This window comes from Rousettus aegyptiacus, unplaced genomic scaffold, assembly GCF_014176215.1.
Source record: "Rousettus aegyptiacus isolate mRouAeg1 unplaced genomic scaffold, mRouAeg1.p scaffold_m13_p_5, whole genome shotgun sequence".
In the NCBI taxonomy this organism is placed as follows: Eukaryota; Metazoa; Chordata; class Mammalia; order Chiroptera; family Pteropodidae; genus Rousettus; species Rousettus aegyptiacus.
The window spans coordinates 109,099,674-109,126,883 of NW_023416308.1; the positions used below are offsets into that span (position 1 = coordinate 109,099,674).

Sequence of the window (27,210 nt, forward strand, 5' to 3'; positions counted from 1 at the left end):
CACTTCAGCTCAACACTGCCAAGGCAAACTGCTTGCCCAGTTTTATAGGTGCAGCTTACTAGATAATCCTCATCTAAGTCTATATTATTTACACACATAATGAGTTAGTTCATTATTTCTTGCATGTGTATCTTAAAAGTACCTACCTAAATTTACTAGCCCCTTAATCAACTTCATGCTTTTGATTATGTTAACAGCTTATAAAATTTTTCAGACCACAGGTATAGTACCCTTATTGAATGAACCTATAGCTCGGATGCACTTGGATTGATTGTCTGGACTAGCACTTTGAAGCACCACAGGCCTTGGTGAAAATTTTCGACAGCCCAACTTCCATAGACAAAAACCAAAGCCTTGGCGCCCTCTGGTGGTAGATTGGTTGTCACAGTTAACTACGAATAGGCAGGTGTGTATGAGCACAGAAGCCACAGGATAATAAACATGGCACATTTTCCTAGATCATCTTTACTTGAAGATTTTTTTTTGGGAAAAAAAGTGGGTAATGCAAAACATTTTTATATTATAACAAATGCAAATAATATTGAATAGAATATAAAATTTACATTACTTTTTGAGACAAAGAGACATCAAAGACATTTCCTGGTAAGCTACTCATGAGCTTCAGGCTGTATTCCTAAACCCTGGGGGAGGGAGGAGTCCCCTGCTCGCTCACGCTAATATGGGTGCTGCTGCTTTGACAGAGAAGTCTGAGAAGCAGCACATTAAGTGCTTACGCATTTGGCAACATCCTAGTGGATTATTTAAGTAAAACCATACGCTTTCTCATTTTTGAGCATTTTAATCTGCTTTAAAAAGGCTTGTGTATATAGGAGCTTTATACTTGAGTTGAAATTCATTTCCTTCTAAAGTGATTTTTTTCCTTCTATAAATGTTGTTAACATGCCTAACAGATGACATGCAAGGTGGTCAAGATCTTAAGAACACTGTGGTCTTAAGTCTGAATCGCCTGATAAGAAGTTATATACTTTTTCCAAGGGTGCCATTAGGAATGAAAAACTACTCACCTTCTGCAATAACAACAAGAAGGAAACGAAATAAAAACTGAAGAACAAAAGAGTATAGACAATTAGAACAGTATAACGATGTCATTTAGGGACTGGCAAAGACTGAGCTCTTAGAGAAGGGGGCAACTACTGCAGTATTTGCTTTTCATATTTCAAATGACAAGAATTCCTTTTGGAAAAAAGAAAGACATGCTTCCTTTCCAAATTCTGCTTATTCTCTGTAATTGTCTTTTTTTTTTTTGCTGTTGTTGGTGACAATTTATTACTTTGCAATAATAGACTGATGGTGTGGATGCCTCATGTAGAGATTTTTCTAGGGTAATTTCGCAATGCATTGTCATTTTCATGAAGTATAAGTAACAGGGTTAATCAAATGTGCTTAGAAGCATATAATGGGAGGAAGATTCTGGTGGATGCTGTTGAATTTTTAGGATCTACTAAAGAAGAGGTCACTCATACCCTCCCCCCACCCCATATAGTTTGCCTTATTACTTTTCTTAAGATTTACAGAATTATTTCCCTTTCTTCTTGGGATTGTATTCTTCATTTTACAAAGCCTTAAATTATAGATCAAATCACATGACAACCTTTAAGAAAATGCAACTTTTTTTTTTTCTGTTTAAATACAGAGCCTGGAGCAAAAATATCCTATTTCAGAATAACTAAAGGAGGATTATCAGTGGCAAATTGCGTGTGCTGAGAAAAAGAACAAAAAAGGCAGACACCAAACACCTCCATTTTCCCAAGATTAAATGATTATTAAAAAAGCGCGCCACACTGTATAGAAATCAACATTCTCGCCCATAATTCTGTGCATCTGGGACTATAGAAATGTCACTGTCCCTGCCCCACATCTTCATATTAACATTCTCAGGTCACAACAATAAGTCTTCCCAAAGGGGACCTTCCGGAAAAACAAGCTATTTCCTCGGCTCATATTTCCCTGGGGAAAAAAAATACAAATAGTCTAGTGTGAAGATGAGATCTGTTAGTCCAAATCAGCAGAGCTCCAACCGGACATGTTTCTGGGAGACATAACTAAACAGCCAGGACGAAACTGGGACTCTTACTAGAGTAGCAATTTGTATTCTGACTCAAGCTGAGCTTTTGTGGAACAAACTACAATTTTGCCACAAGGATAAGGCAAAAATTTCTTTCTTGTTTAGACAGAATTCCAAGTCTGGATTCTGGCTCTGCCATTTGTCAGCTGAGCCATTAAATGAGATAACTGACATAAAGTGCTGCGAACAGTCCTAAAACTCAGTAAATGCTAGTTTTTGTTTTGTAATGGAATGGCCAGGTCTTTAGGGAATACTTATAGAACCTTAAAATGAAAGTAATAATGTCGTGAGCTTAACTGAGTAGACGCTGCAGTTAAGACAGCCTGCACGCAGACTCTGCTCTCCCCAGTACAAGCTGTGTAACCTTGGGTTACATAAATGATGTTATTTAATTGTTCAAACTTGTTCAAACTCCCACATCTCACATGAAGTGGGCTGATAAAAAAATGGTACCTTACTTATTTTGAGGATTACCTGAGCTGATATGTGGAAAGCTCTTAGCATGATGCTTGATGGAGAGTAAATTTCCAGTCAAGGTTTCCTGTTGTCTTAAGTACTCACAGGTGCCTGATACCTTTATACATTTTATGTCTACTTTCTTCCTATAGCAGGGGGTTAATTAGAAAGTAGGAAAAGAGCCATCTTTCCTTTTAAATTGAGACAACAGGAGATTGTCCAAACGAGAACGTAAAACTCAGAGTGAAACCCAGATGCTTACATTAGGTCTGCGTGGACATCACTCACATGCTCTCGTCTGGATTCACAGAGGGGACGGTTGGGTGTGTGCCCTGAGCAACAGCAACCTCAGCTTAGGGGAAGCCTGAGCTCTGTGAAAAAGGCCTTTTTCATATGTCTCACCAGCGCTATAACATAATGTAACAAAGAGCTGTTTCTTATACTTTCTCCTATAATCCTGTAAAAAGTGCTTTCCATTCAAAAATAGCTTTTTAAGTGATGGCCATTTTAAGTGATCCTGTATTCAGTTTAGTACACAGCCGTCCATTATGTTGGTTCCTAATAAAGCTTTGCCTAGACTGATAAAGAAATTTTGGTTGCAGATGATATACCTCAGAGCAATAACAAAGAATACATGGGAGTCTGAACAAAATCACCCACTAATGAGACTCTAGCAGCAAGAGATCAGCTTTAACACTGTGACTAATAATGTCATAAATAAACAACTTATTTCTCAGTTTCCTCTACTATACTATACTGTAGGAAAACACTTGAATATATAAGGAGATACTGAGAAGTTACGAAAAGTTGCATTTGAAAAAATATATGAAATCAAGGCCATTATTCTAACAACCAGGATAACTATCTACCCACACTCCATCTGTAATCTGAAAGTGACCACTCGAATGGCTCCTGGATCACATCTGGTGGGTCCTTGTTACCCTTCCTGATGATTTCTAAGGAGCATACTTTAGTACAATGCCACAGTGACAAGGAACATTGTAAGGGGCACACTAATTGGTAGCTAAAAGATAAGCTACAAGAATCAATCTGGGATTCCAGAGACATTATTTTAAAGAAACAAACACAAACGAAATAAAATATATTGAGTGGAAGGTAAGAGAGGGTGAGAGAGAAAGGAGAAGTACCTCTTTTTGTAGCATGCACCAGCAATCTATCCAAGAAGTATATAATGGGGAGTAAGGAGGGCATCCACCAGCAAGCCTGAAAGAGGGGAAAAAAAAGATTAGCTACTCAGGCCAATATTTACAAAACATTCTCCCAAGAGTTCAATAAATCTTTGTCAAAATAGTCTCCTACCTAGAAGTTTCCCTAAGAGTCAATTTTAGTTCCAATGAATTCCACCCTCTTATATTTAGGTTTTGAATCAACAAATAAATAGAAAATTCAATCAATTGTGTATTTTTTAAAATATCTAGTTTTTCCTTTGTGGACAAATGAAATTCTAGAATACAGTAATTAGATGATTAAAGAGCAGGGAAAGGGGGTTTTAAAACTAAGTAGTATTTAAAAGAACCAAAATGACAATGGATACAAACAGTGGTGACTACATTCTCCTACTTGGGTGTAACCCGTGATCTCTTCCCTCTCTAAGAAATTGTAAAGAATAATAATATATTTAGTTCATCCTTTAAGTATGGTCTGGGCTAAAACTGGCAGCTGTCCTATAAATCACAAAACAAACAGAATGTAGCATGGTATGATATATAATAATTTAAAACTCCACAGAGCTGTCTGATATCTTATTTGAAATCAATGATGTGTCTCATGGTATACTACATCGGGTACTGTACTGGAACAGAGTTTTGAGTGAAGTCAAGAAGCAAAACCTCTGTACAACTTGGTATGGTCACTTGGCAACTAGAAGTTGGAACTCAAGGGTGTCCGTCACCACTCACCCTTCCCAACCAATATAGTGAGGTTAAGAAACTTTCTATAGATCAAATTTACTATTTTTCTTTCTTAAAAACTCACTCCATGAAGCCCCCAGGAAAAACAAATGTTAAGTTGTCATTCAATCCTTAACATATCTTTTGTAACTTTCAAGAAAAAGGGGATAAAGATTTAAAATAAAGGAAATATGTGAAAATGGAGTAATCTGATAATTACTCCGCCTTTTTCAGAGTAGAGCCTATACCACTGGCAAATGCATACTATTTATAAGTACTTGAGAAATCCTATTTATGTTTTTCCTTATTCCAAAAAAAGGGTAGGAAGTGCCATTTATAACATAAATTAATGCCACTGCTGGTACGTGGGGACATATAAAAAAAAATTAGGAAATCTGGTAACAGCATAAATGGTACTTTTCTTCCCCAAATTTCTACTAAGACTCCTCTGCCTGTCAAGTATACAAGCAGCCAACTACTAGGACAAGAAAAGCAAAACACTTACCCACAGTTGTTGACAGCCATAAGATTAGAGACAAGCACAAAGGGATAGGTCAACATACTGGCAAAAAACTGTAAAATGGTAAAAAGACAGCTAAGTTATTGGGTCATTCCTAGTCTTCGTTATTCTTTTCTTTCCTCTCCCTTAAAGTCTTAGTGCCACTGTGGTCAAATACGCCAACACGGGTTTTGCTCTCCGGGCATCCCAGCAAAGACTAAGTTACATATTTTGAAGCCTGAAGACTCTTCCTTTTCTTAATACACCACTATATCTAACATTTTAACAAAAAGCCAGAAGACTTCTCTTCTACGATTGAGCCCTCATTCAAATAAAACTGAAATATGATATTTAAAGGAAAAAGTAAATGTGACTACATGTAATTTCAAAACACCCCTGAAGAAAATAAGAAAACAGAGCATGCTTTCAAAGACAACAAAAATGACTTCAGAAGGCAACGACTGGAAGCCCACAGGACCAAAGAGGGTGACGACCTCCACGTGGGATCGGCGGGTTTGGTGAGAAGCAGGCAGAGAACTGTGATGGAAAACCGTCCTCCACCCCCGAAACTTGAACAGCACCAAACCACCGGACTTGTTATTGCTGTTAGTGTGATGCAGAGACTGGGTTATTCTTACCTCTGACAAAGATTAACAACTTTGAGAGACTATCTGACTATCCTGCAGGACATCTGGCTGCTTTAAAGTAGTGATAATACAGGCCAAATTTAAAACAGAACAATTCCTAAAAGATGAAAAGGATTAAAAGAGAAACTCACTCCTGTGACAGCTTGGGAATAACTCTTCATTTCATTCATGGTGGAAACCTAAAATGGAAAGCAAAGCTTTATGAAAATGAGGAAGAAAATCAAGCTGATATTAACAGCTAAATGTCCTCGACCATATCAATATAGTTTATCTCTAAATTATTAATTTCTTTGACAGTCTGAAAATTAATTTTGATGAAAATATAAAATACTGATTATGAGCATCAAAAAGTAGTGGTCAGAATGACCAACTTGATTCAACATTTGTAAATTCATAGTAGATGAATTTATAAGATGGCTTAGAAACAGATGTCATAGCTTCAGGATTTAAAAAAAAAAAAAAAAAGAAATACAATCACTGGAAACCGCATTTACAGTGCATCTGAGGAATAAGTCACTACCTCTATATACACCTAGCTGTGTAGCAGATGCTTTGGAGATCAGTCTCCACACTCAAGAAGCTTACTACATGGGTTTAGTCTCACCCCTGGGACTAAACTGTTCTATTTTCCATCCTGCCGTGGGGCTGCCTGTACAAAGAGGCCCAGAACGGCTGAGGCAGGGGAAACAGTACTTGGGAAAGGTTGATTCCCAAAACCTCCCAGGCCAAGGTTTCTAGAAAGCCCAATACACAAGTCCCTTTAACATTTCAGATTAGACGAAACACCATGAATGCACTATAAAATTGCCTTCCTTCACGGTTATCGATAACGAAGCGATCTCCTTACAGCACAGAGACAGGGCCAGGTACCTTGGGCTTACTTTTTAGGTGCATCTCTCCATGGTAAATAGTATGGGTCATCCCACTGGCCTTTGGAAACTTGACTGATGTCCAGCTACATGAGTCTGGCATATAACAAATTGCCATCTTACTTTAAAGCTAACCTAGGTGCCAGGTGAATACAATAGTCAGTGCCAACACATCTCATCAAGGTCACAACCTACCCCACTGTCCAGTGCATAGGTATTGACGAGGTAGGCCAGTGAGTTACAGAGCCACAAAGAAATGATGTCACCTAGGAGGCGAGGAATAAGACCCCTACATGAAGAAACAATAAGACGAATCAAGAAACGTGACCAGTAAAAAGATAATCCACTCAATACAAAACAAATACTTCTCAGAGAGTTAGAAATTTTAAAACATTCTTAAAAAACTGAAAAAGACATCAAATACCAGAACCCAGCTCTCATAACTAGTTCATACTAGTTGATAAAACTGTAGTGGAAGCTAATCTCTAATGACTTTTGTTTCTATTTTTAAAATGCAGGTCAGCTATACCCCTCTAAGCTATGGCCAATGGCTCGCTTTACTATTAATAACTATAGGCAGGGAGCCAAAAACCTGCCTCCTTTGGAGAAGAGACTTAAATATGGTTTTGACAATTCTAATTGTCAGGGCAAAGGATGAGAAAAATTACAAAATGAGAATGGTCCAACATAGATTTAGCTGAGAGAAATTAAAAACCAGTTTTGAGAGCCTGGATGATGAGGTGAGGCAGCATGGAATATGAGATAAACATTACCCCACAGACTGAAGGCTAGGGTTCAAATGCCACTTCTATTACTTATCACCTATATGACCGGCAGCAAATGAACGCCCCAGAGCATCCATTTTTTTAAATCTCTAAAATGAGAATAATTGTCGCTGTTCTGTCTATGGCCCAGAGTATTTATGATATTCAAATAAAATCAATTACATGGAAACACTCTGAAAATTAAAAAGGACCATTTACTTAGTAATGCCATTTTTACTGTCAATAAAAAAAATGAGGATAGCAGTCCAAGTCATTCTGATGTAAATTCAAGGGAACAGTACACCCTTGCAAAAACGTATCCTCTCAGGATAAAGAAGCTACATGTTAGATGATTTTTCCCTTTTTAAAACATTAATTTCCCTCATTTTATCAACTGTACATAATCGGAAACTTAACTGTGAGGGTAGGAACTTAGAATAAATTTGTTACCAACAAACAAACAAACAAGCAAACTCATTCCAAATGCTTTAGATATCCAGAAACAAAAGTCTGAGATCTTTACAAGAGAATAAGCCAGAGGGGCCTAAATAGAGCTTAATATGAAGTAAACCCAGCACACACATTTTCCCCAGGGATTAAACAGAGTCATGTCCTTATTTTCATTAAAGCCTTCCACTCACACAGATCACAGACACAAATCAACAATTTACTCACGCAAAAAATCCTAGTATGCCCTCTTCCCGATATATGGTTACTATGGAGTCACAAAGTCCACTAGGTAGGTACAGAAAAAGAAAACGTAAAATCATTAGATTATTTTGGAGCTATTTAAAAAATGTTCAATTATCACTTTTGACGAGGTCAAATTTACATGCCCCTGCCCCCTTTTCTACTACTCCCACTCTGCAAAGACAGTTGACTGTGGGCTTAGAAGTGGAGACAGTACTGCCTAAGGATGCAGTCACAGGGAGTCAGGGGGAATTTTGGCTTCGTTGGCTCTGTAACTTATCCTGAGATCCCAGGCAGACTCCTAAAATTGCCTGGGCCATTTTCTTTTATTTACTGGTTTATGTACAGATGAAATGATATAAGATACATGAATTTGTTCTGTAAACTCTAAGGCATCATAAAAATGTAAAGCACTAGTATTCTAGTACTTTGGCTTCCACAGATCTTAAATACTTGAAAACAAAAACACTTACCAGTACTTGGATTCTCTGCCAATGAATTGTACCATAGATCTCAGAGTGATCACTACAGAATACAGAGAAAAGATTTTAAAACTACATTGAGACAAATTTTGATTGCCACCCCCCCCCCCCAAAATAAAATAAAAAGGGTTTTTCCATCTAAAGACACTACTATCTGGATAAACTGGATAAAAGCCAAAACAAGCAAATAAACAAAAACATGCAGGCAAGGCACTTCCGTGAACTCCCACGTCAACTGTCTAAAGCAATCAGGAGAGGTCATATTGTAGAAGGTAAGAAATTAGATTTCGGTTATCAGCTGCAAACATACCGTGGAAGGGATGTGTGATGAGGGTAGCAGCAGAACGAGCCATCATCTCACGTGTTGTCTAGAAACAATCAACACACACTGCTGAAATCTAAATAAATGACACTCAAATTCCTGTGGGAAGTTATGTGTGGGATACTGCAGAACAAGGAAAGTGAGCAAGGGCACTCTTGCCTGGAGTCAGAAAGAGGAGCTTGAATGCGATACAATGTAATACACTGTTACTCCATCATACCTTTTACTCATGGATTTCAATGTTCTGTTACAGTTACTTCTCAACTTTCTTCAGCAAAGCAGATTTCTATTACCATCTCAATTTTACAGATAAGAAAAATGAAAGCAAAGCAACAGGGAGGGTTGCCAGCAAACAGTAACCAGAGATGGAGTAACACTATGAGGCCTGTGTTTAGATTATTAAATCGCTCTCTCATCGTGAGTGATTTCAGAGACACACCTACACCAGACAAATGTCAGGCTCCACTGCATCTGCACCAGCATCTTAGGGAGAACTAAACAACTATGATTTGTTTTTGGACTACAACCCCATAACCCAAAGCATCTTAGAGCTGTTTTATTTATCCTGGTTCATCCTTCTCTTTACAGGACTCTGTAAAAAGGTAGGAAAGAATTAAATTACAGTATTTGGAGGGAGGTTTGCCATCCATTTTTGTATTTAAACATGATCTTCAGTCACTCAGTTAATTGCTCCTCATCCCTACTCCGATGGTAGTTCTGAGAAGATTCTGTGGGATAGGACAGGCTAATCGAAATTAAGAAAATACAACATGCATATTAATACATGTCTCTCTACTTTTAAATAAACTCCCTTCATGAAAATTTATAGAAAACCAACCTGATTCATCTAAGGTATAAGGTTTGTTTTAGAATATATATTTTAATGACAGCATTTCCTGGAAAATCGTGACCTCGCTAAAGACAATCAGACAACTTATAAAAAGTAAGCAATAAAAGTAGTTCTGAAAGCCATAAATATTAAGTCAGACATGAAACAAACTCTGGCGGCAGAGTATGAGAGTGTGAAATCTAAAGTAAGAATGCTATAAAAGCATTTCTGGATACATGATATGAACACACAAAAGTCTTGACCACTATTTCAATACTTTTGTACCAGAGGTTTTCAATTTTATTAGATTTTCAGTAGACATCTCTTCGATTTTATGAAATGAGTGAACAAAATTAGTTTCCTTGAAATTCATCTATTCCAAACAGCGAGCGATGTTTTTTTCTCTTTTTTTGTTATACATACAGTAAAGCCCAAATCAAGGTGAAGGTTTAACTTCATTTGGAACAGATAACGAACATACAGGCCTGATAATCCTGATTCCACAACTGCCATACTGCACACACTGATTCAGGGAAATAGTGTAGGACATAATTCATCTCTTACCTCCTTGATAACTCGGTCGAAGGAAGAAGAGACGTCTTTCTGTACATTTCCAGGTCCTAACTCCTGGAAATCAAATGAAAAAGACAGATACCTTGATGGTTTTAAATAGAACTGTTCAAACTAGAGGCCACCCTGTACTCCAACACTCACTGAGATGAAAAAGAAACAACTGACTGCTTGTCCCTTCTCCTAAAGAGGACCAAAGAGTGATAACAACTTGCATGGAAAATAGGCCCATGCATACAAAGCTCCAACATACCTCAACCTTGTCTCTCTCCTGGTAATGCTGCAAAGGAAGAAGAGAGAAAAAAAAAAAAAAAGAAAGAAAGAAAGAAAAAAAGAAAGGATGATTAGAGTAATCACAGTGTCATTGAAAGAGGATATGAAATGAAAACTCTATTGGTAGAAAGCAAAATAGTTGATTCTTTTTTGCTGCAACTATTCAAATAACTTCTAATTCTAATTAATCAAGTATAAATAAGTATTTGGTAGGATGATTTTGTTGTTAAGTTTAACACACTAATCAGCTAGAGGAACAAGCAAATGCTCATGAAAACTCTCACCGAAAAGAAGTAAAAGGAAAACAAAATAAAAACCTAAGAACATTTACGAAACATACACATTTAACAGAAAGGAAACTGGCAAAAACATAGCCTAGGTCTAAGGCTATGGAAAAAGCCGTACCAATACCAAACTAGGGCAAAACTCTTTTCTTCCCTGTACAAAAGAACAGAGAATTGGTGCTAAGTCTGAATAGCTGAAATCACCTCATTTTTCCTTTTGTATCTGACAATTTCTGAAACAAGCAAGAAAGGTTTTTTTCTCTTCTAGAGAACATGAATATGGCCAGAGTTCAGATTATACTGGAAGAGGAAATAGTATTTGTGAGATATTTCAGAAATAGAAGATGGGTTAGGTAAAACAAAAGGATCAATTATACTCCTAGTAATGCCAGATAAAATAAAACAGACAACACTTTCTTTTCTAAAAAGAATTGTTTTTAAAGATCAGAGGCAAGAGAAAATCAAGATTAAACAAAATGGTGTTTTTTGGTCAAATTACAGGTCTTTGGCTAGAAGTAATTCTAGTTCTTTCAGGCACCTTTAAAAATTATCACTTATCTCTAGACTATACTTTTTACTGCATTAATAAAAATTTCTACCTGTCTCTTCTACATTCCGAACAGATTTCAATTTGAATTCTTGTTCAGTTACATAGAACTCTTTCTTACAGAGGTTAACAGTTTCATCAACCCTGGATTGCTCTGTCTTCTTGACTGTACAAGCTGCTTTCGACACTAAGTGTAGTACCAATCTGTTATATTCATTTGACTACATGTAAAAACACACATTCAAAAGGGTACTTGGTTACATCAAGTTTGTCTTACTTTTCCTGTCATAAAGGAACTCGGTTTCAAGCAGTAATTTCACTTTCGCCCTATGTCTATATATATGAACCTCTGACTAGATGACAACTGCCTTTCTATATGTAAATTTTACCTTCCTAACAGCAAAACTTTCACTGAGCCAAGAGTAGGTGTGACTGGAGAACAAAGACTAGTAATCAATACACTAAAAACATGAACCCATTAAGACTCCATCACTCTGATCCATGGGACACTGGGAATGGTGCTTCTAAATTCAGTCCACAGGCAGGACAACAAGAATAATGTAAAGAATAACAAAATGACTGAAGGGTGAAACAGCTTGCATGTGAGGAAATGACTGAAAAACCTCTCCAATTCAAATCACTGAAGGCTGAACAGCATTTAAAATCTAAGCCAATTAGATCATGATACTGTCTAACAAAATCATGATGTGCTTCTCAGATAATAAAACATTAGAATTGGGGTAACATTAAAGTCTCAAAACGTACATAGAGGACTGTATTAAACAGTTAGTAAATGTTTGGAATTTAGCACATCTGATATATTATACAGGTTGAATATAGATTGGGTTAGCATACACTGCTACATTTTTTAGAGTTATAGTGTGATAACCCATCCTTGGTGTCAGTAGGAAACAGAATGATGCACTAGAAAAAAACCCGTTAGTTTTATATTCTCAACCATACTTATGCTGAACAACCTTCCCATGGACTGTTCTACATGGTACAGAATTTGTATTCATAACACCTTTATAAATAGAACAAAGGGCAATTCTGTTAGACCTACATCGTAACTGAGGAGCTAGTACAATCAAAATTATAAGCTTTAGCATCTGAAGTTAAAAGAAGCTGCAAAACAAAATGGTCACTAAGAAAGAAAGAAATGTAACTCTGATGTTTCAAAAAACGTTTTATGAAGCATCTCAAACATATGGAAAAATTAAGAAAATAATCCACCTAGATATCCAGCACCAAAGTTAAACAGGTGTCAATATTTTGTCCTTTGTGCTTAAGATCTCTCACCTTAAGATAAAACACCACAGATATAGCTAAAGTCCCACCCTCACCTCTCCCCCACTTCTCCAAATTAACCACTAACCCATACTTCATGCATACTTTAGGGCGAGGTTAAAAAGAAAAACTTTCAAATTTATGCAAATAATAACGGGTATAGAAAACAGTGCACAAAATACAAATGTTCAATATAATACGTAATTAAAAGACAAAACCCATATAGCCATGATCCAGGTCAAGGAAAAACTTATTTCCATTACCCCATAACTGCACACATGGGGTCTCCCTCCCCTGCCACCCCAAATAACCACTATCCTGACTTTTATGTTTATTGTGTTAAGTTTTTTTTTTTTAAATAAGTTTGTGACAGGCAACATTTTACTACAGGTAACTCTAGAAATAAGAGGAAAATAAATTCAGAAAGCAATATGTTTAATCAGAGAAATAAAATTCTTCCTTCAAAGAAATAAAATTAGCTATATATGAGATTGAATAAGTGTATTTAATTTCCACTCAGAACAACTGGTTCAGAGGAAGAATGCTGTGTAAATCAAAATCAATTACTTCATTTTATACAAATTCCCCTTGCTTCCCTGGAAAGAATTATGAATGGGTATTCCATGTAAATGATTTTCAAGAGGAAGAAAGAAACATATATCTTTGAAACTGCTCTTGAACTGCCTAAAAGGAAATCTAAATCTATGGGAAGATGAATTGATTTTCTTCTTACCTGTAAAACTTTACCATGGACCACAGTTCCAAGGACTCCTGAACACAGTCTTGGAGTTAAGCCTGTGAACAACCCACGCTTCCCATCGATGCTCGCAATGTGCTGAGCTAAGAATGCAAGTCAGAGATTTAAATTCCAGTAGAAGGAAATGGTTATAGAGAAATTTCAACAAATATGCTTTCTACATATACTCTTTCAGTAACTCCTGCCTAACATAGTCCTCAATGTCATCCAATTTTGAATAAATCAGACACTTACCATAACAAAAGAGACCAGGAAGCTGACAAACTTGCCGCCCAAAAATATTTCGTCCTATTGTTGGAGGAAGAGGCTCATATCCCACCTTTCAAAACAAGAGAATATATCAATATAAGCAATATTCCCATGAATGCTTTGATTGCGAGGTCTTGAAGAACACTGGGTTAATTTGTAACACAAGTTAAAATGCAGTGTAGGTTTTCCAAGGCAATGATGAAGCATCATCCTTGTCAGTTTTTTATTTTGTCAACTGATAAGACTGGTTTCAAGAAACTCCAAGTTTCCTTTTGGTTCAGACTCTACAGATTAAGCCATGTAGCTGAGAAAGACTAATATAAAACTGAAAATAGAATAAGAGAATCTTCTGTTAGGAAAGCGACAGTTTACTGAGGAGGCTCCAAAATAGTTTCTTAAGAAAATTTAGCATGTTTCTTATACTTGGACAAAATGAAAAGACTAAGCCATCAACTTCATATTTGGTTAGTAAGACAGAACATAAAAAAGGCAAATTCATTTGGGAAGTAATTACAAGCTAAGGCCATGTAAAACAGCAGATGTCATTAACAATCAATGAAGGACTCTAGAAAAATGACTGTCATTTTATTTCTACAATATATTCAGCATTTTTAGTACTAAGGGATACTTGAAAGAATGCAAATGTTGTAGGACATGGTTTTGACTGTATTGCTACAATTCTTGCTCAGTTAAATAACTCCTGCCTGAGCTCCCTGAAAGTGTTACCATACAACTATTTTTAAAAACTGAATATTTGTGACTTTCACAGAGACTTGACACACTTGGCAAAATGTAGATGTTGTGTAATCAGGATTATGCATATTCAAGTTTTGAGGCAAGAGCTCTGAACGTCACTTGAAAACTCTGCCTCTTGTAAAAGCAGAGTAATGGGCTCATTCCAGGTTTACTGCAAAATGTTGTCATCTCAGATACTACCTAGCTACACGTGCCCATTTTGTTTTAGACGTCATAGTACATTTCGATCAAAGTCTATGTTCTTGGTTCAAATAACTTATTTTACAATAGCCTTTTACATATAGAATCTGAACCCACAAGGGTCAGCTAAGCAACACATAATTTGCATTAGCATTAACTCAAGAATAAGAAATGTAGCCCTCGCCTCATGTCTTGCATATTTTTGACAGAAAGGTAGATGGTGAAGACAGGGCTTCTAAAAGCTCCTCCCTTCCTCCATACAGTGCAAGATATAATTATGTTAACTCTCAAAGGTTTAAAAAAAATGAATGACTTGCCCATCATAGGGGAATTCAGATTGAAAATACTACCTAATAGTTTATCATCAGCTAAAACTTGGCCTCCTTGCCTGGTATATACAATACCATTTAAGAATTATTTTGCAGTAGATTGGAAACTAATATATATACTGAAACTCGCCAAAACTCTTCCAGCTGAACTGATTTCCAGCTCAGACAGTTGGGGTTTTCACTGTCAGGAGCCACATGGGCGGCTGTTGTTGAGGGCGCTCAGTGGATCCTTCCGAAATTGGACTCGGCAACCACTTCGTTATCACTTCTGAAAGAGCTCCTGTGTTTATGTGGGTATCTGGTGCTAAAATCTCGGAGAATAGCATCAGTAACGGTAGCAAAAAAAAAAAAAAAAAAAAGAGTGGGAAAGAGAATGAAATCTTGGCTCCCCTCTTTATTTTTAATTTCAACAGATTTCATGTCTTGTGTTTGCGGGGGGGGGGGGGAGGGAGGGAGGTGAATACTAATTTCAGAGGGGCAAAAGGGGAGGGTTGGGGAGCCCTTGACGGCGACCCGGCCAAGATCAACCTCACAGAATGAAAAACAAAGTTCAGAGGAACCACGGAGCAAGGCAGGACGGCAGTTGACTACCGGGAAAGGAGCGGGCCTCGCCGCTTGGCGGAGAGGCGAGACCTCGGGAAGGCCCATGGGCAGTGGAAGGTTAGCGGGCGGTGGAAGGTGTCCCTGCGGAGAGGGAAGGGCAGCAGAGAAGCAGCAGCATCTAGGGAGACTGAAGGCCCGGGACGGCTGGAGCCGATCCTCAGGCGCCGTGGACAGCGGCGACCGAACAGGGCGCCGCGCAGGGAAGGGAATGGCGACGACTCATACCTGGATGAGCACCTTCACGTACATGAGCGGCTGGGACAGGATGGTGAGACCGGAGCCCAGGAGCACCTGACTGGCCGCGTCCGCCATGATGGCACCCGCGGACGGACAGACAGACGGAGCCACCAAGCAACCGAGCCGGTCCCGGATCACGTGCCAGGGCCGCCGGCTTCACTGGCCCGCCGGCGGCGCGCGCGCACGCACGGACTGGCGCGCGCGGCCCCGCCCCGGCCCCGCCCACCGCCCCGCCCCGAGAAACGGCAGGCGCTCGCGAGTCTGCTCAGGGGGCGGGGCGGGGCCTACGGGCTGAGGGCGCACGCGTTTCGTAGGGATCTGCGCCCTCCGCTAGGAACGGCAGTTTCTGTTGCGCTTGCGCAGGCCGAAGCGCCCGGAAGGAGGAGAATGGGCGTGGCGACGGGGGAATGTGACCCTGACGGCTAAGGCAAGGTCAGGAGAATAGAAAGGATTGAAAGGACTCTTCGTTATGCTTCGCCTCTGCACATGAGCAGTATAAAGTCCAAAGGGTATTTACCGTCAGAACCATAAACAATCTAATGGCTAACGAAAACTAGATAAGTCTGATACAGAATAACGAATCCATCAGCCGGTTGCTACTGGTGCATTCATTCAATTCATTCTCAGAAATGCCTTCTCTGATCCCTGTCTTAATTTACCTCTCCCCTATTTCCTACCACATCGTCCTGTAGCACATTGAAATTGATCTGTCTCCTTCACTGTACTCAGCACAGTGTACTCAGCACAGTGTTAGGTTATATTGGGAGGCAGTTTACAGAGCATGGTCTTTGAAGTTCAATAAACTTGGTTCAAATTCCACCTCTATCAGTTAATAACAGTGTGACTTTAGTTAGGCAAAACACAGGAACTCTTTGAATTTTGGACAAATTAGTATGGCAATGTCTATTTCGTACCTGTGAAGATTGAGTTATGTAATATGCCTACCCATCAGTAGCACACAAAGGTACAATATCAAATTTTAGCTTTTAGAGTTACAAGAAATTTGCGAGTTACTTCTAACTAAATCCAGAAATCTTTAGACAGCAATACAATCAATATCTAAACAACAGTGTCTAACCAGACAATGTCTGATGTCTAACCAGAGACCATTTAGCAAGGAGACTCCTTATGCATGAATTTGTGCTTTGGTGTTGCCAATAAAATATTCACTGTTTCTGCCCCACTGATACCTGTGGGCACTGAGAGGTACAGAGCTTCTTGCAAGAGTGTGTGATTGAGGCATGCAGGATGCTCCACCATATTATCCAATGGATCACGGCAGAAGCTGCCCATGAAGTTTGGGGTAAAATCTGCAGAGGAAAAAGTACTAAAGTCAGCAGCATAGATAAGAGAAGTGCAAAAGGTATAAAGTTACTATATACTGATGCCTGGGCTGTGTATTGCACTACTCCAAAGAATGTCATCACAAAGCCTATGATATGAATGAATGGTGTTCCCTGATATAGTACAATATGGTGACTCCATACGATGGATTGTATTTGGTGACTCATATTCAAGTAGTGAGAGGAATAAGAAAAGTTTCAAAAGGGGCAGAACTAATTGGGAAGGGAAACAGAACTAGAACGGCATAATGTTGCTGAAGTCAAGAGAAAAGTTTGGAAAAGGAAGGGATGATTAGTAATGTCAAAAGCTGCCAAGAGGTCAATAAAAATAATGAAGCTCAGAGAAAGATGAGTGCCTTTCTCAGTTAAAAGACTCCTGAGCTTATAGGCAGTCTGACCTGGGAGAGAGATCAAATGTCCTGTAACTTTTCCCCCATTTTCCAATTCTGATTCTGCCACTCACTAGTTGATGATCTTGTGTGAGTCATTTAATCTGTTTGTGTTGAATTTGAGGTGAATAAACCTCCTTCAATGATGGTTCATTGTGATAAGTATCAAAAGCGATCTGGTGTTCCCTATTTCCCTTCTTTGTTTTATTTTTCTCCAAAGTACTATTTAATTACATTTTTAATTTGTTCTTACCCACATACTAGAATATGAAGTCCAAGAGGGCAGGGATTTTTGTCATTTTTTTTTTGTTCACTACTATATTCTCGGTACCTGGGGTATACCAGGCATATAGTAGGTACTCAATAAGTATTCATTGGAATAATTATTCCAGTGAGAACCTCTGAGATTTACTAGGGAGTGGGTCCAGGCTGTTTATTCTTCCTCTGAATTCCTTCATATACCTCAGTTAACTATAGATGTACTCTGTCATGGATCTGCTTTTGAAACTGCATTAGTCTCAACTGAAATACTCCTCTATTGTCTTAATTAGAACTTTTTGAGTGCAAGTGACATCAAATGCTACTCAAACTTCTTTGGGGCGGAGTCGAGGAGGGAGAGAATTTATTGATTTATATAAATGGATGACTTCAGGCATGGCTGAATCCAGGATATAAAGGTTGTACCTGGACTAGGCTTCCCTTTAAAATTCTGTTTTCTTCTTTATTGGCTTTATTCTCAGAGGGAATCACTCCTCAGGGAAGTCTCCTGAAGCTCCCACCTCATACTGTCATAGTCCTAAGACCAGACAAATGAGCTACTCTCAACCCTAAGATCCATCAGACATCTGAGGGTCTGGATTGGATTGCATACACGTTCCTAAACTATTCACTGTGATCAGAGGGATGGGATATACAGCCTGCCTGAGGTGTAGAACACACACCTTTCCTTGGAGCTGGAATGGAGCTTATATCCTTGTAAGGAGTCCACTCGAAGTACATGATTGAGAGTGGCATGATTTCTCCCAATGGAAAGTTGGGATGCTAGTATAAAAAAAGACAAATGTCCACTGGACAGTCAAAAACAACATTGTGTTTAACTACAATGGTGCTATGAGAATTAACCTCTGCCTAGAAATTGGCAGGTTTTCACTAAATATTGGTTCTCGCTTCTTTAACTGGTCAACAGTTATTGAACCTACTATAATACCAATACCTTATATTTTCAGAACAGGTTACAATTTCCAGTGCTTAGTCACATACAATATCTCATTTGAATGTCATAACAACCTTATGAAGTGGGCTGGCAAGGGATCATTTCTGTGTTTCAAGATGAGGAGACAACTTCAGAAAAGTTGGTGACTCTACCAAGTTGCACAGTTAGAAATACAACTCCCAGCACAGTGCTGGGAACTGAATTTCATCTCACGTGGGTCCTGCAAAATGTACAATCTGGTTAGAGACAGAAAGCTAAGATACATGAAACTGTTGAGAACTGAATTGTATCACCAATGAATAGGGAAAGCAGAGAATGGAGAAATCTGGGGAAGCAGATTTAGATCTGGGCGGGGTTCACAGAGGAAGTAGGAACTCAAATAAGATTTGAAGGAGAGTAAATTCCATCCATACATGCATTCATCCATCCATCCATCCATCTATCCATCCATCTATCCATCCATCCATGTATCTATCTATCCATTCTCTCATTCAATAAATATTTTTTGAGCGCCTTCATCTAGTTGCTGGGTCTTTACTGGGGAAAGGCATATGAGCAGTTCTGGAGAAAGCCAGGAGCATATTATTGCTTCCCCTCACCTCAAATGATTACTATACTGTTGTGGTGGCTGAAAAATGACTGCTAGAAATTTATTACTTGCAGTAAATTATTGCTTGGCTATCACCATGGGAACATAGGCTATCACACATAGGAACATAACATTCTAACAATAAGCTTTCTGCTTCTGTACCCCACTTGCACAACCGACCTGTGGGTTGATAGGTAGTGAATACAAGAAAAATAGACCTTTGCATTTAGACAGAATGAAGAATGAGATTCGAGGCTTAAAAACCCTGTACCTCTACATTTCAGAGCTGCTTAATTTGGGGTCTGCGTACCCCTGGCAGACCCAGCTGGCTGAATAAAGAGTATGTTTCCTATAACTTGCTGAGTTCTGGTGGTCCGCGTGTCTTTCGGGGGCTGGCGGCTACAACACTGTTGGATGAAAACAGTAAGAGCAAATGAAAGGTCTTGCCACTGGCGGATGAAAACAAAAGTTTTAATGCAGAAGATAGGAAAGCTAGACAGAAAAGAGTTAAGCAGATCTACATGACAGTGCTCACAGCTCAGAAAGACCACGTAGCAGCAGAGAATGAGTGCATTTATGATTCCTTTCATGGCAGAGAGGAAAAAGCTTCTGCAGCTCATCTACTACTTGGGTTTATTATATTTTAGAAATTAGAAAGGTAGCTATTTTTAAAGCCAAGCTTACTTGTTATGTAAAGAATTTTCTTGTTTTAGAAATATGCCTTTGTCCTTTACTGCCTTGCCTGTCCTTGGCCACTGGCCCAGGAGAGGCTCATGAAACTTAGGGAATGTTTTAGACTCCCTGCCATGTCATGTAGGATCCACTGCAGTTCAAGCAGCTCGCAGGTGTGTTGACTACTTTCTGTTTGTCCTCCAATTAATCATTTTCTTTTTTTTTAATTCTTAATTCCTTCTATTTGCTTTCCTTGGCTTTATTTAGTTGTTCTTTTTCTAACTTCTTAAATTAGTTGCTGTATTAGTTTTATAGTGCTGCCATAATAAATTCCCGCTTAGCGGCTTAAAATAACATAAATTTATTATGTCACAATTTTGCAGATTGGAGGTCCCTTTGGCTTGTCTGATTTCTCAACTCTGGGTTCTGCAAGGCTGAAATCAAGGTGTTGGCTCACTGGGTTCTTATCTGAAGACTGGGGCAAAATCTATTAGGCTCATTCAGATTGTTGGCGAATTCAAGCTCAGTTTCATGTGATCATAAGATCAAGGTTCTCGTTTCCTTGCTGGCTATTGTCCAGGGGTTGTCTTCAGTGTCTAGAGGCTGTTAATATTCCCAGGCTCAGGGCCCACTTCTTCCAAATTCAAAGCCAGCAATGGTGGGTGAAGTCTTATCTCTGACCTCCCCTGATAACCTCTTTTGCCTCTTCTTCCATTCTGTCTCTCTGATAAACTCTTGTGCCTTTCTCTTCTGTTTTTTAAGATTTCATGAGATTACGCCTGATCTCCCTGGATAATCTCATTTTAAAGTCAGCTGATTAAATAACCTTAATTCCATCTAGAAAATCCTTTCCTAGCAGTACTTAGATTTGTGTTTGATAAAATAACCAGAAGACAGGACTCTTGGGGGAGACCTTTAGAATTCTGCCTACTATAGATGCTTACTTCATTGTTATCCTTTCTTACTCATTACTGTAAGTATTTAAGTATGAACTTGCGTTTGAGCACTGTGTTAGCTTGTAGATTCTAATGTGTTCTTCAGAAGATGGCAATTATGGTTTTGATTTCTTCTTTGACCAATGATTTGTTTGAAAGAGTTTTTTGATTTCTCAGTGGCAGTTTTTGTTTTCACCTCCCAGATAACATTATTCATTATTAGTATGGTTTTGTCTTCAGAGAATATTGTCTTTTCTATTTCTACTTTTTTAGAATTTTATAAATTAATTTATTTCTCTGTGGCTTAATATATGAGTGATTTTGGGGAGTGTTCCATGAGCATTTGCAAGGGTATGTTTTTTTTTTCAGGTTTTAGTGTTTTGTGTGTGTGTGTGTGTGTGTGTCTTACTTTTTGTCCACTTCATCGAAGAAAGGTGAAATAAAATCTTCAATATTAATGTATATTGGTTAATTATCCTTGCATTTCTAGTAGTTTTTCTCTTTTTGAATGTTAATACAATGTTATTTGGTATAGAGAATTTGTAACTATTAGAGCTTAATTGATTGTATATTGCACTCTTTCAGTCAGTTTGTCTTGTAAAATGCTTTTGGCCTTGAATTCTCTCTTATCTGATATTAAGGCTATGGCCCTTTATTATTTATTTGTAGTTGCCTATTGCTCCTCTGTCCTTTCTTTCATTTTCAGTCTTTCTCAGTTATTTTGTTTTAGGTGAGTCTCTTGTATATGCCATATAATTTGTGGGGTTTGTTTTGTAATTCAACCTCAAAATCTACTTTCTTTTGATAGAATGAATTTGTTGTAGCTGCCATTCCCCGAAAGACACACGGACCACCAGAACTCAGTGAGTTATAGGGAATACACTCTTTATTCAGCCAGCTGGGTCTGCCAGGGGTACACAGACCCCAAATTAGCAGCTCCGAAATGTAGAGGATTTTTAAGCCCCAAATCCCATTCTTCATTCTGTCTAAACACAAAGGTCTATTTTTCTTCTATTCATTACCTGTCGACCCACAGGTTGGGTGTGCAAGTGAGGGTACAGAAGCAGAAAGCTTATTGTTAGAATGTTATGTTCCTATGGGCGACAGCCTATGTTCCCATGGCGATAGCCATGTTCCCATGGGCAATAGCCACGCAGTAATTTCCTGCAAGCAATAAATTTTTAGCAGCCATTTTTCAGCCACCACAAATTTAGCCAATTTATATTTCTTGATATGAGAAATGTTTGTACTTCTATTATACTTTACGATTTTTTTATAACATTAAAAAAAAGTGTTTACAACTTTTAAAATAGCTTTTTGCCAATGCCTTAAAAATCAATTTTTACTGTATGAACTATTTGGTCTGTAGGTGTATGGGGGTATATTTGAAAGATTTCTATTTTAGATATAGTGGTTACGTTTGTGACCACAACTTCATCTACTATACCTTATTCTCTCTTTAGTAGAGAGTATCTATTGATTCCCTATTCAGAGCAATGATGAAATAAATTTATATTCACTTCTTTCCTTTTCCCATCTCTATCACCTTCCTGCCTTCTGAGTTCCACATAATTGTATATTTCATATTCCATAGTATTCACCTTTATACCTTTAAATATATTTATATTTCTATTACTTATCAGCCTTTCTTTTCTTTTTTTTTTAGTATGCAAATTTTATTGTATCTTTAAAATATCAGAAATAAGTTTGAGGAATCATACGACATCTTGGCATTTCTGTAGCTGGACAACTTAGGCCTTATTCATTAGCCTGCTGAACTGTTCTTTTTTCAGAAACAGATACCATTAAAATCCTTGTTTTTAATGGTGTGGCTTGTTGAATCAAAGCAGCTGAATTTGATACAAGCTCTGTGCCATTTCCTTCAAGAATTAACTTATTTTTCTGGGCTCGAGATAGTGAACAAGCAACACCTGACCTCATCTGAACCCTACAGATGTATTTTTCACCCAAGAAATTTCAGATTTCAACAAGAGAACCCTTCCCTTGAAAAATATTGACGAGGTAGTGAGCATACACAGACCTCATCTTGTAACGGAAGCCCAGCGTGACAGTCTTGATCATAGTCTGTACTTGAGTACACATGGTGCGAACGGTAGCCAGTTCCTTTCTGTTTCCCCACCATCTGGCAACCCAAATCTCTTCTTTTTTCCAAGGAGACTGAGTTCTACATCAATGCAACTGAAATCCCTCCGCAGGGTGCCTCTGGGGCTCCTCACACAATAACTGCGCTTCCCTTCAGAGTGACATCCCCATTTTCTGTAATGTCAATAGTCTGATTGCTGAGAATGAGTCTTCGTCCACACAATAGATACAGCATAGAGCTCATTTCTTTTGATGTAATCAGCATGGTCACACTATTTTTTACCTTTATTTGTCCTTCTCCCTCAGCTATTATTATGAATATAATTTATGCATTGCTAGGTTTATAATATTTTCATTCCATTCTACAACAATACATTTTCAAATTTTAAAAAGCCCCTGTGAGTCCTCTTGATGTCGTCTATGTTCATCTCTTGGTTGGTTGACTAAAGTTTATTCTCTGGTTGATCTTCTTTCAAAAAAGGAGAATGAAAAATATACTCCTTTACATATTAAATTATTTTATCTTTTGTGCCTGGATGCCTTAATTTCACTTTGAATTTCAATAACTTTACTAAGACATGTCTTAGTGCAGTTTTATTTTTGTTGTTAATTTTTCTGAGACAAGGCATGATCTTTCAATACACAGATTCAGGAATTTTCTTATGCTGGGATCATTGATTGAATTATATCTTCTTTTAAAAAATGTAATATTATGTTTTCTATAGATATTCTATTTACTTAATTCAAAAATAAAAACAACTATGGAAGGTAAGGACTGTTAATTAAACCAGGTTATGAAACAGTATATAAAACAAAAAAAAATTTTTTAAAGAATTGAAAAGGTTAAAAACTAGAGTGTTAACTCTACAATCATTTCTGAGTGATGGAAATGTTTTGTTTTTATTTCCTTATTTTTGTTTAACTGAATTTATAATTTTCTATAATAAACATATTGTTTTTACAATAAATAAAGGTAAAAATCAAATAATTTTACTTGTTTCTTATTTATTCTCTTGGTTTCTTTGTGTAAAAACAAGCAAATTCAAATATATATTGATATTCAATCCTTACACGACATATAGCATTTTTATCATACATACTGTTTTTTACTGTATTTTTTTTATTTGAAAACATATTCCATAGTATATTCTAGGCCAAAAAAGCAAGTCTCAATAAATTTAAAAGAACTGAAATCACACAACATATAATTTTCAAAATGGAATTAAATTAGAAATAAAACAAGAAATTTAGAAAATCCCTAAATACTTGGAATTTTAATAATATATTTATAAGTAATACATGGATCAAAAAGAAATGACAAAGGAAATTAGAAAATATCTTCAACTGAATGATAACAAAAACACAATACATTAAATTAATGGGATGTAGCTAAAGTAGTATATAAAGGAAAATTTATAGATTCAAATATTAATTCTAATCAGCTTCTACCTCAGGAATCTAGAAAAAGACGAGCAAAACAAATCCGAAGTAGAAGAAAGGAAATAATAAAGATCAGAGTGAGAACTGATCAAACAGTAAGCAGAAACAATAGAGAAAATCAATGGAACCAAAAGTCGGTTCTTTGAAAAAGATAACAAATTTAAGCTATACTAACGATTAAAAAAAAAAAAAAGAACGAATTACCCAAATTACAAATGTAATAGGGGATAGCAACATAAACTCTGCAGAAATGAAAAAAGGTTATATAAAGGAATATTAGGACAACTTCATACCAACAAATTAGATAATTCAGATGAAATGGACAAAGTCTAATAAAGACAAATTATCAAAACTGATTCAAGGAGAAATTAAAAAACTGATTAGACGATAACAAAAAAATAGGTAATTTAAAATCTTTCCACAAAGAAAAACCTTGGCCCAAATAGTTTTACTTAAAAGTTATATCAAATATTTAGGAAAAAAAATATCAATCTTGCAAAATTCTTTCAAAAAATAGAGGGGCAGAATACTTCTCAACTCATACTATGAGGCTTATATAACCTTGATATAAAAGCTGGTGGATTCTGGCCAATGAGGCATAAGCAGAAATCTTCCCCTAGGGCTTTTGGGAAGGTTTCCCTGACTTTGAAAAGAGACCCGATCACCAGTGATGCCATGTGGACAGCAAGTGCCCCTGATTAATGCGATGAGAAGACTAATTTTCTGTAGTAATCCTTCCAACCCCCGCCCCCGCCAAATCGTGAGAAAACAAGACAAATCCAATTTGAAGACCATTTTACAGAATACCTAATCAGTACTCTTCGAAACTGTCAGTCATAAAAATAAGACTGGAAATGATCACAGACCAAAGGAGACTAGGGAGACATGACAATGGAATGCATGCTCTGGATTAGATTCTGGAAGAGAAAAAGGACGTTAAGGGAAACATCGGTGAAATCCAAATAAAGTCTGGAGTTTAGCTAACAGTAATGTACCAAAGTTTTCTTGGTTTTATCAAATGCGCTACGGTAATGTAAGATAACATGAGGGGAAACTGAAATCGAGCGAGGGTACATGGGAACTCTCCCTCTGCAACTTTTCTGTAAATAAAAAATTGCAAAAATAAAAGGTTATTAAAAAAATGAAAAGACACACAGAGACAGGTGTTCTCTTTCACTGGGCATTGTTGGGTCTGGTGGTTTGCCTGGACCTGCTACAGGGATCCAGCCAACAAAGCTGGACAAATTTGGCCCCGAAGGTGGCAGAGCTGGAAGATGGTAAAGCCTGGATCTTTTGCTTTTTTTTTTTTTTTTTTTTGAATTTTCGTAAAAATGTATTTGAGCCCAAAAGAGGATATACCTGGAAGCAAGATTTCACCAGACTGAGACAGAATGCTTCCACAGCCTGGATCTTTCTTGATGGTGCCAATGAGCCGCTGAATAAATTAGCAAGTCCTGGAGCTGTCCTGTATGTGGACTACTTATGTAAAGCAATAACTGCATTTTGCTTGAGTTTCCCCCCACTCCTGTGGGTAGTAGTTAAAATCATTCTGGTCAGAAAAGGCAGATGAATAAACAAATTGTGCATTAAAGCATTTCAAGTGCTGAGGTAGAAGCCTGCAGGGCACAAAGGAAGGATTAATGAGTTCAGGAAACAGCATCAAGACCAGTTTCAAAAAGCGGGCTACTCTTTGAGCTGAGTCCTTTTTTTTAAATTGAGGTATAATTGACACAGCTGAGCTGAGTCTTGAAAGATTACGGGTGTTTATAAAATAATGGAAGGCGATATGAAGGGAGCAGGGAGAGACACTTTATATTCCACATTCATAGGGAGCAGGAGGAATTCAGAGGTGGGGGCTGAGGGGGCAGAAGGGCCACATCAGAGATGGACTGTCCTGCAGAAGAGAGGCACCTGTATTGGGTCTGACATGATCAGTTTTGCCTTGTAATTGGCTCCCCTCTATCAACCAAAGCTCAGAATCCATAAGACTGGAGGCTGAGAGCCTGGATTTAGTAATTTAGGAGAACAACGGTAACCTGAACTAAAAGGGTGGGGAGAAGTGTATGGATTTATCAGGAGCTAGAGTCAATAAGATGTGGTCTCTGACTGTATGTGAGGTGCAGGGGAGGGAGACCAGCATCACCGAGCTTATAAGCATGGTAATGATGGAGGTGCCGTTAGCTGAGAGAGAATGCGGAGGAAGGCTCTAGTTTAAGGAAAATATAATAGAATAAATCCATTTTGGACTTGTTGCCTTTGAAATACAGAAGAGAACTAAGTGGAGATGGAGGGGAGATGGTGTAGGAGGTGCCTGACCCCACATCATCATGAAGCACGGGCACCAAGGGTGGGCAGAGATCACCCAAGTAAGTATGTAGAGGGAGAAGCCCCAGAGCCCGGGGTGTATTCAGGGAGCTGAGATCAGTGGTGTTGCAGAAGGCAAGAGGCCATAATTCATTGTGAGATGAATGTTCTACATCAGTGCTGTCCAATAGAAATCTAATGCCAGCCACATATATAATTTCAATATTTTAGTAGCTACATTAAAGTGAAATGAAACAGGTAAAATTTATTTTAACAATATATTTTATTTTGCCTGAAATATCCAAAATATCCCAGTTGGCGCTTTTGTTGTGTGAGATGCATTTTTGTGTTTTTTAAAAGTACTCTTACTTTTTGGTATAGCGAAATGTTCCAGGCTCCACACCTCATAGCTATAATGCCCAGCCCTGGAATCATTTTTCTAATGCACCCCGATTCCACTTAGTGGAAAATGGTGTTAGAAAACAAGATCTCAGTGCAAAATGTGCTTATTGCTAATGGATATATCTGACGTTAGGTCCTTTTAGTAAACAGAGCTGAATATACATATGTGTGTGTGTGTGTGTGTGTGTATGTAT

At 37.8% G+C, this 27,210-nt stretch overlaps 1 protein-coding gene and 1 pseudogene across 2 annotated transcripts; both read right to left on the reverse strand.

Annotated features, from left to right (window-relative positions):
• Positions 1–446: 446 nt before the first annotated feature.
• MTCH2 (mitochondrial carrier 2) lies at positions 447–15,818 on the reverse strand. Of its 2 annotated transcripts, XM_016146600.2 has the most exons (13): positions 15,615–15,818; positions 13,507–13,591; positions 13,249–13,355; positions 10,378–10,404; positions 10,119–10,181; positions 8,714–8,771; positions 8,395–8,446; positions 7,907–7,966; positions 6,663–6,756; positions 5,730–5,777; positions 4,958–5,025; positions 3,691–3,766; positions 447–1,968 (listed from the first exon to the last, which is right to left on the reverse strand). In XM_016146600.2, exons 1-13 carry the CDS (start codon positions 15,699–15,701, stop codon positions 1,882–1,884), a joined length of 912 nt encoding a protein of 303 aa, XP_016002086.1. In that variant the 5' UTR covers positions 15,702–15,818; the 3' UTR covers positions 447–1,881. The 2 variants fall into 2 exon arrangements, with proteins under 2 accessions (XP_016002086.1, XP_016002087.1); XM_016146601.2 differs by lacking the exon at positions 10,378–10,404 and having other exon boundaries at positions 15,615–15,791.
• Positions 15,819–22,525: 6,707 nt separating this feature from the next.
• On the reverse strand, positions 22,526–23,144 carry LOC107511823 (annotated as a pseudogene).
• Between the last annotated feature and the right edge of the window lie 4,066 nt (positions 23,145–27,210).